At 44.1% G+C, this 17,138-nt stretch overlaps 1 protein-coding gene across 3 annotated transcripts in view; it reads right to left on the bottom strand.

The window, feature by feature from the left end:
• The window catches only part of HMCN1 (hemicentin 1), a 166,567-nt gene that overhangs the window by 59,957 nt on the left and 89,472 nt on the right, over positions 1–17,138 (bottom strand). For all 3 annotated transcript variants that reach the window (XM_059854550.1, XM_059854552.1, XM_059854551.1), the window contains exons 36-44: positions 16,613–16,736; positions 15,211–15,312; positions 13,247–13,399; positions 10,047–10,198; positions 9,186–9,309; positions 5,173–5,348; positions 4,791–4,887; positions 1,923–2,045; positions 19–180 (exon numbers count right to left, since the gene is read on the bottom strand). In XM_059854550.1, coding sequence (XP_059710533.1) covers positions 19–180; positions 1,923–2,045; positions 4,791–4,887; positions 5,173–5,348; positions 9,186–9,309; positions 10,047–10,198; positions 13,247–13,399; positions 15,211–15,312; positions 16,613–16,736 — 1,213 coding nt within the window. The remainder of the gene's footprint in view (positions 1–18; positions 181–1,922; positions 2,046–4,790; positions 4,888–5,172; positions 5,349–9,185; positions 9,310–10,046; positions 10,199–13,246; positions 13,400–15,210; positions 15,313–16,612; positions 16,737–17,138) is intronic.

The following is a 17,138-nucleotide window of genomic DNA, read 5'->3' as shown; positions in this document are numbered from 1 at the left end:
AGTTTTCCTGGCACTTACTGTACACTTGCAGGCTGTACTCTTTGGTGGCACTCCCAGCCACGTTTGAAGCAATACAGGTGTAAGATGCAGCATCAGACCTGTCAGCAACTGCAACCTGGAGCTGTCTGCCCCCAGACAGCACCCGCACCCTTCCCGATGGCTCCGGCACCACAGGAGAGCCTGCAAGACACCTTCTGTCACATAAAACTACACAAGTGGCCAGGAGTAAATGAAATTCATGTGGTGTGAAGTCCACTGGCTCATTCAAAAGGACTGAGTTGCACACATTTGCCCATTTTAGAAGTACTCTGTAAGAGTTTTTCTAGAGAGCAGGAACTTGGCACAAGCAGATCCTGAGGACTTTCTGTATTAACCACTGATTTCATGGCATACCCTGAGCTAAAGCACACTGACTCTCCCTCACATCCATCCAGAGTTTGGAACACCTCCACTGAGCAGAAAGCTCAGCACTTTCAGTAAAAGGTGACTCATTTTTCAGTGTATAATTGTCTCATTCAGCAGAGCCAGCGCTTAGAAATATAAAATTTAGTTTCACACTATCTGTGTGTTGTGTGTCACAGGCTTCTTCTCAGGAAATCCTCAGCAGAAACATAACAGCAAACTCCCACTTCATTCTCTGAGCAGATTCTTCCATCTTGGAGACCTCAGATTATCCATTTTCATCTTTCCAAACTGTATGGAGACTTCCTGACAGAAGGAATGCACCTGCCATGGATACTTCTAACAAGCTGAATCTTCATTTCCCTCTTGTGCTTTCAAATCTCTCTACAAAGTGTACCAAATGTCAAACATGCTGAAAAAAAATCACTCTTCCTTTCTAACTGCATTTTTAGACTTTCTAGCAGGTTTAAGTCTCCTTCCTTCCATTAAGTGTACACATTATCCTTGCAGTGCATTCACATGTCATACAAGGCCTTTCTGGCTTCCAAGAGACAGGGTTTTAAAAGAACTTCCTGTTCTCTGAAAACGTTATGCATTGGAAAAAGTGTTCTGTAATTAAAACCTGCTCTTTCCATAAGCCAAAACTAATTAAAACAAGTACATACCATATTGAATTGTTCTGCTTAGAAAAACACAAATAAAAGTAAGATTGATTAATAACACAAGAATTACTACACTGGAAAAGTTAATTATCTTATTTTGTCCTGTATTCTCTCTCCCGGAGTGCTAAAAGAAGGTGCTGAAAATAGCTGGCTTTGTCTGCCAACCCCTAAAGAGGTGTTTGGCAATGTAACTTTGACCCCTAAAGCAAAAGGTGTGCAGATTACTCTTGAATTAGATGGGAGGAGAGAAAGGGTTTGGTGAATCCCCAAAGCAATGACTACAACTACACACATCTTCACCACTTGGCAGGATGCCATGGCTGCAGATTTAAAACCAGCTCAGAGAATCTGTGTTATGCAGTGGATCTTAGGGCAGAAACTCAACTTCACACAAAGGAACACCCTGGCCCGCAAACAAGTCTTACAATCCCAGAATGGTCTGGGTTGGAAGGGACCTTAAAGATCATCTCATTCCAACTCTCTGCCATGGGCCCAGACACCTTCCACTTGCTCAAAAGACATCTACCCTGGTCTGGAACATTTCCAGGGATGGGGCACCATGCTGCTGCTGTTGCCGCACAGTAAATGAACATTTTAAGTGCTCCACACTTCATTTTTGCCAGGTGATCAATCTCAGCACTGCACTTCTCTTGCACCTTTAGAAACACCTAATCCAAGCAGAAGGGAATAATCTACTCCTGGAGCCCACATTACTCAATGCCAGGATTATGCAGATATATCTGCACATTTGAACTCCTCAGAACACACCATCCAAAATGTACACAAGATGAAAAGAAAACTCAGTAGATCAGAATTATCCCATTTGCTTTATAAAACAGACAACTGGCAGTTACCCACCATTCTTTTTCCAGGTGAGACTGGGTGGTGGGATGCCACTGGACTCACAGATGAGGCTAATCAAGCTCCCTTCAGTGACTGTCAGCTGAGAGCTGTCATCCGAGCCAGAAATACTTGGTGACACTGCAAAGAAAAGCCAAATAAGTGCAGCCTTTGAAACAGCACATTATCAGCCAGCAGCAAACCCCAAATGACCCTCATGCAAATCTCTCCCATTCAGCTCTGAAGCAATGACAAGAATTGTCTCCTCAATGCTAACCAGGCCCTGGGTAGGGAACAATACACTTGAGAATGACTGCATCCATCCTTCTGGGCTCTAAGGGCTGCTGCATGCACAGGCTTTAATTTGGGCTGTCTTTAATGGACTTCACTGAACAAAGCTGGTTTGGGGAACTTTGTCAAGTGACTCCAACTCTAAGAGCCTGCCTCATTCATGGCCTCAGCTAATAAACCCACAGAGATCATCATCATCATCATCATCAGTGACTTTTAAAATTCCTCCTACATTTTTCCTTTGAATGTTTCCAGCATGCTGGCTGCCACATCCAAGGCTATGGATCCCACCCCTCTGATCACCCTCCAGCAACAGAAGGATCACTTTGTTTACAGCTCTGTGACTCTAAATCAGCTGCAGACAAAAGGGACCAGTGTTTTACTCTGATTCTCAAAGTCTTAAAAAACTTTGGTTCAATTGCTGGGGAAGGGCTAATTGCCTCTTAGGAATCAGGGAATGATTTTCATCAGATGAAAATTGAGTAGGTAGAGATCAAGAAAAAGCAGAGGAGAATGTAGGTTGAACTTGGCAAATAAAATCTCCCAGGTGAACAACTTACATGGCACTTTTTTAATGCATGTGACAATAGCCAGCTTCTCCTTCTGATACCTCCAGCTCTCCAGCAGCAACCAGATGTGTGGGGTTTGAAACAACACTGCCAAGGGCCTTATGGTACTGTCTGCTTTACCCTTTATTTGTCCTGCTTCCAGCCAGGACAAGCCTGTGCTGTTCTCTTCATTTAACTCATAGGCTGGCTCCTGGATCCACACTTAGCTCTCACAAATCCTCAGAAGGATACATTTCCTGGATTTAAAATCTCAAAATATGTCAAGGAGGACTTTGGATGCTGGGGCATAAATGAAAACTATAATTCTTTACCCACAGACGGCTTTCACAGGCAGCCTGTGGTTTCCATCAAGCTTATCCCATCAAAGCTGCTAACAAGCAAAGAATTATCCCTCCATTCAAATCCTACTGGAATGGTCATACTGCACAAAGGAACAAATCTAAGTCCCTCCAGCAAAGGTCCTGTGTAATAGTCTGGGAGAGGAAGAGGAGAGCAGAGGCTGACCTGCACAGTAAATGGCATTTGCTTCAGCATGGGAAAATGGCACAGTACTACAACACCCACCTCTAACTCAAATGCCGTGAATGAGTCTTTTAATAATGACAGACTTGAAATCTGATTTGAAAAATGTCATTTTAGTGTTACAAACCCTCGTATGTAATTCTAGTCTTGTGACTCCAAATAAGAAATTCATTTATAATAGTAAAACAGGGACATGTCAGTTTGAACATGAGAAGAAAATGATGGTGCAGAAAACCCCCTCAAAAGCAATTATTACAATAATGTCCTAGACCACATTCATCATAGAACAATAGAAAAAATTATTAAAGCTGTTTTCATGATTCAGCACTAATAAGTGTTACAAACAAAAAAAGTTACCGTTTTTTTTAAGAGAAGGGGCTGCAGAGGAGTTTTCAGTTGAGCTAGGAATTGATCGCTGGCCAAGAGTTCTTTGTTAGTGAAATGTTGGATTCACCCCTTGAGTATCCTTAAGTACCGCCGTTTAACTCTCTATTGTAGAGAATTCTTGTTTTTCAGAACCACCCTAGCCTGTTGCCAGGAGGATGACAACCTCCCCTCGGACGGTGGGGAGAGGGAGAAATTTGCATCTCAGGAGACATGCAAATTTATCTCAAACCCAAACTGCACTGGGACGGGACCTTCACCAAATCCTGGAAAATACCCCAAAAAAGACGAGCCAAAGCAGAATTGAGAAGTCAGGGTGGTGTCTGGACATCAAGGCCGAGGTCCGAAGCCGGCAGAGATGCTTGAAAACCTCGGTCACTCCTCGCCCCAACTACAAATGATGCCAGTCGGACCCAGGACCCCCTGGACTAATGATTCAAACTGAGAAACCAGGGTATACCCCCACCGCCTTTGTGAGGACAGGACCCCCGGCCTTGGCTCTTCGGGGACAGAGTTGCATAATCCTCCTATTCTGAGTTGCTGCTGGGAATGGTGGTAGAACCCTGCAGATCTGCCAAAACTCTTTGAACTAATAACTTTAATAAAGGCATTCAATGGAGGAAAAATCTCCTGCCCTGTTTATCTCATAAGTTTGTAAGGCAGCTTTTATTAATCTCAATTTCCAGTACTTCAGCATTTCAGTAACTGGAAAGCTGGTATGTTACTTTAAATGGCATTAAAGTTATGGATCCAAATCTAGGCATATATTATAGAATCATGATCACAGAATGGTGTGGGCTGGAAGGGTCCTTAAACATCATCTTGTTCCAACCCCCTACCATGAGAAGGGATGCCACTCACTAGTTATAGTTCTAACTACTCTCATTCCTGCAAGCTCAACAAAGGCCTGTAACTGGTGTTAATTAGGAACTAAATTAAAGCAATTTGAAAAATGTGGGCACTGTCTTGGGCCCGTTCAACTACAGCAAACACAACAATATATCCCTGTATGAGCCTCACCAACTGAGTGTTGATGAACTACAGAGGATTTCAGTGCCTCACATCATAATTCAGCTCTGAGGCTTGTTCCCATTTCTGGAATAAGCTTAACAAATCTTACCCCAAATATTGACATTATAGTTCTTCTCAGTTTTCCCAGCAACATTTGTCGCTTTGCAAGTATAGCGTCCAGTGTCCTGCACTTGAGCTCCTTCAATCTGGGGACAAAAGGAAAACCTGGGTTTCTTCTTCCTACGTAATTATTCATGAAACGTGTAGGGAGAGGGGGCTCAGGTTTCAATTTCATTTTTATATATGTTTCCCAGAACGTTAATAATAGAGCATGAATCCAGCAAGCTCAGTACCCAGACAGCCAGGGTCTCTGCCATCCCTCCCTCCTCACACACTGCTCTGCTGCCCCAGAGAGCCCAATGCTGTCCCACCTCCACGGAGGGTGCAGCTCCCTGGGGTGAGCCTCAGCACGCCCTGCCTGCCCAGCTTACCTTCAGCACGCTGCCATCTGCAGAGATGCTCAGGCCTGGCTTCTCCAGCAAGGGCCACCCGTCCCTGAGCCAGGCGAGGCGGGGCGGGGGCACAGCGCTGCCCTGGCACCGCAGCTCCAGGGCCTGGCCCAGCAGCACTGACACGTTCTGCTCCTCGCCCACGATGTCAGGAGGGACTGCACCAACACAATCACACACTCGGTTACCTTGGGAAAGCCCTCTGAGACCATCCAGACCAACCACTCCCCAGCACTGTCCCCAGGGGCGACATCCACAGGTCTTAAATCCCTCCAGGGATGGCAACTCCACCCCTGCCCTGGGCAGATGTGCAGGTGCCTGACCATCCTTCCTGTGAAGAATTTTTCCTAATATCCAACCTGAACCGCCCCTAGCACAACCTGAAGCTGTTTCCTCTATTGCTCAAACCAAGGGACCTTTGGGCACTGAAGATTTCACAGAGCAACCATAACGCAGGGTTAAGGGACTTCACAGAGCAAAGATAAAATGACACCTTCAGTTACACATAACTTCAGTCTCCTTTATGCCACAAAAACCACAAGAATCATTTTTGTTATTTACAGAATGTCTTCTACACAAAATACACACTAGTGAGGCATCAGCTACAGAGAAATCATAAGGAGAACCAAAGACTAGCAAAAAAACCCCTTTAAACATAGCTAGAAAGGAAAATCCCCAGTATATAAAAATGGGGGAATGCATTCCTGCAAGAAAGAAAAAGAGCTGCTGAGTGAAAAAGCTCATGAGATAACAATCAGCCCCAGAAGCTGAAAATGTCTTAAACTGTTCCAAACAGTGCCAAGAAGGATATCTGACTTTAGGAAAACTGTGACCTATAGATAATTTGTCCAGAGATGGCCAAATACAGCTGACAGTATAAGAACTTACATGGCTGGCAAGCAAGTCAATGGGTTAATGACTTAATCAACAAATAATAATCCACAATTAGCTCATGTATCAGATTTGTGGGATCTACTAAGTAATGCAGTTTTTGGCACTGAGTGCTGTATTTGCATTTGTCCTGCAGTTCAGTGATAACCTCATTATAACACTATTATTTCCAAATTAGACAGTAGAAAAATCTCCTTTTGAAAGGACAGTTTTCTGTGTAGAAATAAAAAACCCCAGAACACTGAACACTTCAATTGAAACCCATTCGTTTTTCTTGAACAGTGTCAGGATTTAAGAAAACACTTTTTTTCCCCCTCATTTTTTAATTTTGCGTTTCCACAATCAGAAAAACAAAAGTAACTGAGAACGCAACTGAGAACTAAACCTTGAACACAGCAAATCAGAAATTTTCCACAGGGAAAGTGTTTGTGGCTGCAGTCAAAAAGAACACAGACAAAATACTGCCCCTCAAGAAGTTGACCAGGACCAAATATAAGAACCTTTATTGTCACATTTCCTTTGCCCTTTAGTTTTGGGATCCATGACCCCAGACACTGAGGGTCTGAGTGCACAGAACTTTGGGGTGAGAAGGGAGGCAGTGGGACCATCTGTGAGAACAAGCACAGCAGGTTAATCACACATGGGAGACCAGAACGTGTTCCAAAGTGGCACTCAGGGGACAGCAAGACAGCTCTGGAGGTGGCCTGAAAGACCAGGAACAATCAAGCTTTGTGTTTCATGCCCAGGAAGTACAGAGCAGAGCTGCTGATTTCACAGTTTGGAAATAATTTAGGGAAAAGCCTGGTCCCTGTGGATAAGAAATATAGTAAGTGAAAAAAAAATCTGTTTATCTTTTTATCTTTCTAGAACTCACAAAGGTCCAGATTCTTCATGAGTATTGTGGAACTGAGACTTGGAAGCTGATCCATTCCTGCAGAAGGCAAATTTATTTCCAAAGACTTTTCAACCATTTACTTTTCTTCTCAGCTCAATGAACTGAAATGTGCTCAAAAGGAAACTGAGTTTATGACACAGACACTACAGCACTTATTTCTGAAGGAATGGGGTTTATAATTAATCTAATTATGCTCATAGTAACTGTAAGTAACTGAGCTTGTTCCAACTCCTGGCTCAGAGCATATTTCCAACCAATCCAGCTCCAACTCTACTCCAAATAGTTTTCCTCCTGTGGCTTCTTAATTAGATTGCCCTTGTGAGGCAAGTCTGAAGAGCAATATTACTTTTTGGTGACAGCCTCACTCAAGCTGGTCCTGCAGCTGAGCTCAATCCTGGCCAGCTTCTAATACAACACTAATTTTAAACATGCACAACTCCTAACTCTTTTCATTTCCTCCAGCTAAAATGGACAGAGGTTCCAGAAAATAAAAGAGGAATATTAAATATACCTATGTCACATTACACACACATACACACCTGTCCTCAAACTCCAAAAGAGACCCTGATACTCCTTGCTCTAGACATGAAGTGTTCCAGCCTATATTAACTTTGGCTCACTTGCCACAGCAGAATCCTGGGTTTCTAACTGCCCCTTTCCAGATGTAAAAGTCACCAGGACTTCAGTCAGGGGTACCCTAACCAAGGGAGACAATTCTGAAAGCCAAACTCAGGAACAAATAACTTGGCCAGCTGCCCCTTCTTAGAACTCATCCAAACTCCTAACTTTTCTTGCAAGGTTTTCCACAGGGGATTGCCATAATGCTGGAGACTGGCAGAGTGAACTGACCTACTGAAAGCAAAAGCAAAACCACAAAGGTTCCTCAATTCCAAATGCCTCTCTACACATCTGGAATTGTAACATTTCTAAAATAAATGTCAGATTATTGTTCATCCTCATTTTGCTGCTGGACAAATCCTCTTAGATGTCCAAGGAACTCAAAACCTGCTACAGTCAGTCCCTGTGGCATCCCTGCTGGCACAGCACCCATGGGCTCTGAGAACACAACATGGGGTGACCTCAGAGACCCTTCCAGTGCCTGAAGAGGCTCCAAGAGAGCTGGAGACAGACTGGGTACAAGGGCCTGGAGGGACAGGACACTTAGGAGTGCCTTCCAGAGGGCAGGGTTAGATGGGATATTAGGAAGAATCCTTCCCTGTGAGGGTGGGGAGGCCCTGGCACAGGGTGCCCGGAGAAGCTGTGGCTGCCCCTAGATCCCTGGAAGCATCCAAGACCAGAGTGGATGCTGCTTGGAGCAACATAGGATAGTGGAAGGTGTCCCTGCCCATGGCACGGGGTGGAACTGGGTGAGATTTAAGCTCCCTTCCAACCCAAACCATTCTATGAATATGAAAAGGCATCTGATGCATGTTACAAAAAATACAGGATGAAATTCATACAAGAAAACACAGAATCACAGAATATCCTGAGTTGGAAGGGACCTACAGGGATCACCAAAATCCTGCATAGGACAGTCCCAACAATCCCACCAGGTATCCGAGAGCATGGCCCAGATCAGAAGGGAGGATGAAATTACACAAGTTCAGGCAAAAAAAAAAAAAATCAGAATTAAGTCACTGACAATCTGGAAAACTGACAAACTAAAAAAACACTTCTTTCCTGCTCCTTGAAGGAGACAGAACTGAATGGCTGGACTCAACACAGCATCACTATTTAGCTCTAAAAGAGTCCCCTCCATTTAGGCAGGCAGAGCAAGGCTTGGGAATGGCGTGGGAACTGCAGAGCTGGATGGGGAACTCCCAGTACCTCCTTCTGGTGCAATAAGGACAACAGAGCTCTGGGCCTAAGAATATCTCTCACCTGGCAGATTGATCTGCTTTTACACAAACACGTATTTTCTTTTATCATTCATAAATAACCTTTTATGCATAAAACTTGTAAATTCACCGCTGTAAATTCAATGTAGTTACATTGATACACAGAAGGACACACCTACACACTTTAGTAAATGAAGGTAGATGTGCATATATGTTTTAACTTCCATACACAAACCACCCCTCCTCACTTGGCCTTCCATTCCAGGTTGGGACTATTTTTATTCAGCACTGCTTAGGGTCTGGGCCCACTGTGCTGCTTTAAAGCTTCAAGAACAGCTCTCAGAGCCAAAAGAAAGATGCTTGTCACTCACCATACACGCGGAGGTCGACGTCCCTCTGGCTCTCCCCTGCAGCGTTGACTGCCACACACGTGTACATCCCCGTGTCACTGAGCTGGGCACTGGGCAGTGCCAGCACCCGGCCCCCCGACAGGACCTGCAATGAGAGCGCAGCACCTTCAGGGACACCCCAGTGCCAATCACAGGTAGGGGAACTCCTAGGGCTCATTTAAAATGGAACACTTGTTTTGCCACTGCTTCCCACTATCTCCCTGCACTCTGGTGTTCTCTTCTAATCCAGACTTGCAAAAGCAGAACTCTAACTTCCTTCCAGTCCCTAGGGAATTCCTGGCATTCTCAAGACTTTGCAGGATCTGGACACCTCTCCCTCCCTCCCACCAGCTTCAAACATGCTGCCAACACCTTTTGTCTGTGCCCTGAGCTGTTCCTACAGAACACAAATTCTTCCTCTTCCCTTTCAGATTATAAAATCAACTTCCAAAAACCAACCACGGCCTCTCATTTTACCTCTGAAATATCTCCTTATTTCAGAGGTTGGTTTTCTTTTCTGAATTACTAGTGTATGTAATAAACTTTTCAGATCTCTTCAGCAGAGGAATCTGGTCCAATTTCCTCTTCTTCCCAGTAAGTGAAAAATTTGTTGATGCAAATTTACTCAGTATGACATCAGCTGAAAGGACTACTTTATTTCAATATATCTCTATCTTCTACTTCACACAGTACTGGAACTAAACTCACACAAACAACCCAGAGCAAAGGCTCTTATATTATTATTCCAAATCCTCCATCTTATTCTCTTCCATTAAGCTGCACTGACTTAAAAGCCTCCTCCCATAAGAGGGAACACCACAGAGCAGGATCTGTCCCTGGTACCTGGAGGCCGTTGCTGACGCTGGACACAGGGCTCCCATCCTTCAGCCATGTCAGGATAGGGGCAGGAATGCCCCTGGCTTCACACTCCAGTCTCACTGCATTATTGACCACTACTGTCACCATGTCACTGCTGCCAGAGATGGATGGGGGGACTGAAAAAAAAATCCACAGAAAAAGGGCTGTAACAGTTACATAAGAGTATTAATCACAATGAAATGAAATAGGCTGCATAGTTTTGGATGTTATTTCTCTTTTCTCATGTTATTCCTGCTGAACTCTTGTAATGTCTTTGCTCTGTGCCAGATCCTGCTCTTCCCTAGCATGAGCAGGCAGATAACTGCAGTGAAACTACTGTGAGCAAGGTATGTGGGACTGGGCCCACAGCCCAGAGGACAGCTGTGAAACCCAGGAACCAAACCATAAAGCCAGAAAATATTCCCTAAAACTCTTCTACTATTCCATTTAGACCTTGTGAAAGACTTTAGGAATGGCAGGGATTAAAGAAAGGAGTTTACCATATAAACCACATAAAGCAAATCCATACACAGAGTGATAAATTGCCCTGGCAGAGCATATGGAAACGTTTATCAGATTAGACTGGAAAACATCTGCCCCTCTGATGACACAAAACATTGCAATGGAACATCTAAAGCACTTACTCTAGGCACACAGTCTAGCAAATGTTGTAGGGCTCTGGTAGAAAGGGAAACAAGAAAAATTTAAAAAGGAAGATGTTTCATGCACTAGGAGAATCAAAACTATTCTATTTGCTCCTACCATTAATAACTTAGTGATAAAGTTCAAAAGTCAGTATCAGATAAAAACTTAATGTTTAAAGTCACTCCTGCAAAGAGATGAGAATGGCGTGAGCTACTCATACACATTGCCCTATATGACTGGAGAAAATGTGTAAAATTCTGCACTGAAAATAAGATTCATTATTAATGAATTTAGCAGCTTCTAAGAACCTGTATCTCAGGCTGTGGCTGCCCCATCTCTGAAAGTGTCCAAGGCCAGGCTGGACAGGGCTTGGACCAACTCGGGATAGTGGAAGGTGTCCCTGCCCACAGCAGGGGGTGGAACTGGATGGGCTTAAAGGTCCCTTCCAACCCAAACCATGCCATGATTCTGTGATTCTCCTCGTACACGTATTTCAGCAATAGCAGTAAGGGCAGAAAAAAGGCACAGGATTCTATAATTTTTTCATATTTTCCCCACACATAGAGCTCCTCCTGTTGCAGCATTCATTGTTCTCAAATGCCCGAGAAAGCTATAGTGGGGAGAAAGAAGTGAAAAAAAAATAATACAATGAAATCCTATGAATTCTAACTAAACTGGAATTTCACCTGATTCCTTCAGTTGGCCTGCCTGGCTCCATTCAGTGTTAAGCCTGAGGTATCAAGCATTGTTTTTTAATGTCAAAAAGATCTGATAACACTATTAGCAACAAAAATTGTAGAATAAGACCAGTAGTTGATGGAGGCAGGTGCTCATGGAAATCCAGAGCAGCATTTCCATAAATGCAGCACAACTTTCAGTACTTGGCATTTGAGCCTGGTCTCCATTAAGGAGCCATTGCTTCCCACAGTAAAGAGGGCAAAACCTTTAAGTGTCTCAAGCTCATAAACTCTAAAGACAGTGGATGATAGACCTGTGGACAGTGAATTCCAGCACCTCTCTGCTGTCAGCCTGGCAGGACACCAGCTAAATGAAGCAGGTGTATGGACAGGAGTTTGATGCAATTAGCTCCTTTGATGCCATTACTTGTGGCTGCAACTGCATATACTCTGTTCTAGAAGGGGAAGCTCTGTGTCTTAGAAAATTTTAGTTCCCTAAAAAACTCTGGGCATGTTTGCTGAAATTCTGCCATCCCTAAAAGGGTGCACATGTACTGCGGGGTTATTTTCCATTTAACTAGAATAATGACCTTAGCTCTAAGGATTTCTGGGAATTCATCACTGGGTGGGGTTAATTGCCTTTGACTACGTCTTGTGCCATCAGTTTTTCCCATGATGGTCATTAAATCCATGGAAATGCACTGCCCAAGTCATTAATTAACATTAATAGGAACTATATACTTTGTGTGCATCTCAGCTGAGTACATTGTGCCAAATTTGGGCCACATTTTGCATGGAAGACTCCCACAGAAAACCAGCTACATGCACATGAATGTATCAAAGATAAGAATTTGGATTATGGCCACATCCAAAAGCCACTGAAATCAGTGGAAAAGCTCCAGGTGGGCTTTTGCTTAGGTGTCTCATGTCAGCCAACACCCACACACTTCCACTTCATCTTCTTGGACACTTGGACACAGCACATTTTTCTTTAAAACTCTTGGATTACGAAAGAGCGTTTGATCTGTGTCCTTTGTCTATTGTGAGCTTTAAAGTCACCTAAAACAAATCCTAGCAACTGCCTGGGCCTCCAAATTGCTCAAGTGATCCCTTAAACAAAATACCTCTTCCATAAATTCATTCTTCCCAGGCATGCTTTCCCTTGGCACATCTTCCACATTCAAAACACTTATTCCAATATCAGTGAGAAAACAGAAGAGTGAAGAGCATGGAGTGCCAGGACAAGGGGGAATGGCTCTCTACTACCAGAGGGATGAGATAGATGAGATATTGGGAAGGAAATCTTGGCTGTGAGGGTGGAGAGGGCCCTGGAATGGAATTCCCAGAGAGGCTATGGCTGCCCCCAGATCCCTGGATGTGTCCCATGCCAGGTTGGACAGGGCTTGGAGCAACCTGGGCTAGTGGAACGTGTCTCTGCCTATGGCAGGAAGTGGCACTGGATGGGCTGTAAGGTCCCTTTCAACCCAAACCATCCTGGAATTCTGTAATCACGTGATGAGTGACACAAGTCTGTTAAGCAGACTGGAAAAGGAGGAAAGCAAGGGTGGAGCTTGCATGTATTCTTCCTAAGTGTCACAATACGGGGCAAGAGAAAGCAACCTCAAGTTTGTGCTGGGGGTAGGGAGGTTAATTTGGATATTAGGACAAGTTTCTTCATGGATAGGATAGGCAGACTGGCACAGCTGACCAGGGCAGTGGTGGGGTCCCCATTCCTGGAGGGATTTAAAAGCCATGTGGATGTAGCACATGGGGACATGGGTCACTGGGGGAACAGCTGGACTCAATGCTCTCAGAAGTGTTCCCCCAGCTCCAAGAGTGAGAGTTCCGTGGTCGTGCACTCACCATGGACCTGGAGGCTGTAGACCAGCTCAGCCGTGCCCGCGGCGTTGGCAGCCAGGCACCTGTAGAGGCCGGAGTCGGCCACCTGCGCGCCCTCGATGCGCAGCACCTGTCCCCTGTCACCCAGCGCACGCCCGTCCTTGGACCACGACACGGCTGCGGGGCAGGAACGGGAACAAATCACTGCCAGCCCCAACAAACGTGGCACCACAGAGCTGTCACACTGGCCACCTCAGCTTTCCCACACACACCAATGTTTAACAGCCAACGGCAGTGTTAGTCAGGATTAAGAATAATAAAATGGAACAGAAAATCAGGAAATAGGTAGATTTTCTGACTGTGCCCCACAATTCAACAGCAAATTTGACACCATCATCCACATCCCCCATATATTTATGGAAAAGTGTTCTGAAATTGAGAAATTATCACACAAAGTAAATTATAGGAAATTTACTTATCTTATACCAAGGTAAAGAGCAGCTGTTTAAAACCACACAAAAATATGAAGGTGTCTCTGCCCATGGCAGGGGGATGGAAAGAGATGAGCTTTCAGGTTCCTTCCAACCCAAACCATCCAGGGATACTATAATAGCCCTAGATATTATAGATATATATAAGAAGGGATAGATAGAGGATCTATCCAGGGATTCTATAACATCTATATTTTTTTTTTTACCTTTTGCCTTAAATTATCACTACATTAAACTGAACTACCTGGGACAAAGAATCAAAACATAAGCAACCAAATCAAAGTGCAACTGACAGATCAAAAATCTAAAATACAGAGCAGAAAACTTGGTGTTACTGCAGAAGAAAATTTTATAGGAAGTTGACACCCAAGAAAATCTGCAGATTTTGCATCTCAGCCAAAAGATGGCACCATCCATCAGGAGAAAGGGTCATTGAGGCTTTCCTGGCACCACTTCACTACTCAGATGAAATTACTGCTCATGGAAGGATTATCTGAAACACACAAGGGGTTTTGGGGAAAGACTCACACCCACTAAGTGCTCTGGCCTGACTGATAGATAAGACTTGCACACAGCTTCTCTCTTTTCCAGTGGGATGCTGTGCTCCTCACTTTCCTGACTTATGTTATATCTTGACAACAGGATGTGCCATTGCATCACACTGGGGTGACCAAACTGTTCTTATTGCATAAATTATCTGAAATCCATCATTTTAATTGCCAATAACTAAAATAACTGAAAATTTGGAAGATAAAGGAGAAAAAGTTTAAGAGCATAAAATAGACATAAAATTCTTATGCTTTTATAACATTTTACTTCTTCAATAGTTTAACTTTTTTAATATAAGTATAAATTAGACTTCAAAGTATTATTTTGTAGAAAATTCTAAAAAAGGCAGAAAAGGAGAAGCTGGATGCACATCTGAAATGTTGCACACCTTTCATCTGAAAATGTTGTTATAATCAGCATGAGAATAATTTGCTGTGTTAGATATAAGCTCTTATTAACAATTCCCCCTGTTTTGCTCTACAATAATTAATACAGCAAATTGCTCTCAATATGTCTTTTTATATCTTACCAGGCAACAAAAGCCACACATTAAAGAAGTCCTAGACATGAGCACACTTGAGAGGCACACTCAATCCATGAAGTATTTCAGGTCTGCCTTACACTAACAAATACTGAACTGACAGGAGATAAAAGTGGATGTGTTTAAAGCTCGTTCAGTAGAAATCTAATAGTGCTCTTGCCTGTGGACAGGGCATCACAAGGGAATAGATTATCCTTGTGATGTGTTTTCACTCATTTATCAGTGGGGATCACTGAATTCCTAAATCCTTCCTCCATGTCAGCCCATACATTGACATTTCCCATCACACAGTTTCTAGCTGGTTTAAGATCACACAATTAGCTCCACATTCAGCATATCCATTACTTTCCAAAGATACATGAAAGTGAGACCCTTGAGGAAATGCTCCCCAAGATGCACATAGATACCTGGCAGAGGGTTCCCAGATGCTCTGCATTCAAGATGGATTGGATTATTCACCACCACTGTTTCATTTAATATTTTTCCTGCATCTTCCAGACTGGGTGGTTCTGGGAAGAGACAAAAGCAGCAGGTTTGCATTAATTCAGCCACCCAGATAGCAGAGTATATGATCACAAAGTCATCTACCCTTGGAGAAACTTTGGGCAATGAGTTGCAGAAGCTTCAGCTGCTGGGTGACCAAGGAATTTCTCCAGAAATTCCAACTCTGAAATGGGAATACTCTCTAATTATATAATCTCATTAGTGGTAAGAGGACTAAAACATTATTTTTGCTAATTTTAATTTTTTCCAGGAAAAATGGAACTTAAAGATTTGCAAGTAATGGGTACACAACACAGAACAGCCATTCTTTTTTGTGGCAAGCTCCTCTCACTTCAGCTGCTGATAGTAAACTGAGCAGTGTAGACTGTTTTACCTTCCTGAAGTTCCAAAATCTGAAACATGACAGAAACACCAGATAATAGCAATTTGAACATGAAGACTGACAGCAAAGGAGAGCTTTATGAGCATGGGACTGACACTGAAGTTGGTTGGGATGCAATTATCACAGTCTGAATGTGGCTCCTCTTTCTAAGTCCCACCCACATAGACTCTGCAACCTCTCCTCGCTTCAGTTTAACGCCTCCCAGTTACTGGCTTGGTTCAGCAATAAAAGACAACGTAGCCATACTCTGTGAAAATATTGCCACAGTCTATTCCTACACCTCCTGAGGATTCCCACCCCTCCTTTGAGGACTGGGTCACATCAGCAATGCACAACACTTTGTGACCACTTCTAAGCCAAATATACGTAAATCATAGTGAGAGCATTTATTAAATTCACATGCAAACTACAGCTTTTCGAGTTTCCCTGAGTCTTTTTCTATCATTTTTAGCTGCAAAAGAAAATTCCTTTTAAACAGGCTGAAAAATCCCTTCACAAGAAAATGTTCCTTTCTCAGAAAAGTTACTCCTGTAAAAATTTCCCATTTCCCAAGGTCACGGGTAATACCAATACACACAAAAACCTTGGATGAAATTAGTAATGACAGTGGTGGTATATCACACCTTGATTCAGAAGCACAGAGTGCCCTTCTGAGGGGTGGGTCAGTAGGAATGTGTTTGACTTTTAGGGATACCTCTGAGCAGCAGAGGTACCTGGAAAGACATTAATTCATTTCTGCATCCTTTGGCATTATAGGAGAGAGGCCAAACTCCACAAAAGCCAGTTTTTGCCCTCACCCCTTACTAATGGAGTGGGACAGAGAAAGAGAACTGAGAGGTGGATGTGCAGAGCCAGGAGAAAAGCCAGAGCAAGGTGAGCCCAGGCGGAAGAGCTGCGTGGACAGCCCCGTTTGGGTGCATTACCGTGCACGTGGAGCCGGGTGTGCTGCTGGGCCTCCCCCGCAGCGTTGGTGGCCACGCAGGTGTAGCGGGCGGCATCTCCGGGCAGGGCCTTGCCAAGCTGCAGGACACGGCCCGAGGCTTCCAGCTGTTCCCAAACACAGAGAGGAGCTGTGTGACACCAGTGTCCCCAGCACAGCCGCTCGGAGTGAGCGGACACGGCCGGGCTCATCCCCTCCCAACCCCAGCTCATGGAACGAGCAAACTGCTAGGTCAGAGATTTCTGTGTCCCTGGGGCAGCAGCATCGGGAGCTGTACAGGTGTGAGGAGACCTGGCTGGTGAGGGGCAGGCAGGCACAGGAGACTGCAGGCAAGGTACCAAAAACTGCTCCAGCCACGGGAAATCAAAGCCACTGCAAGCACTCACCCCCGGAACATGAGAACACTGGGGAGGGCTCTTCATGGAAAGGCAGGATCTCACCAGGAGAAGGAAATTACAGGTAGCTGCTGCAGTGATCACAAAACAGCTCAAGCTAATCACCCCTCACAA

The sequence above is a fragment of the Haemorhous mexicanus genome, chromosome 9, assembly GCF_027477595.1.
Source record: "Haemorhous mexicanus isolate bHaeMex1 chromosome 9, bHaeMex1.pri, whole genome shotgun sequence".
NCBI lineage: Eukaryota > Metazoa > Chordata > Aves > Passeriformes > Fringillidae > Haemorhous > Haemorhous mexicanus.
Note: the sequence above shows the minus strand (reverse complement) of the source record. Positions and strands in the feature narration are given on the sequence as shown.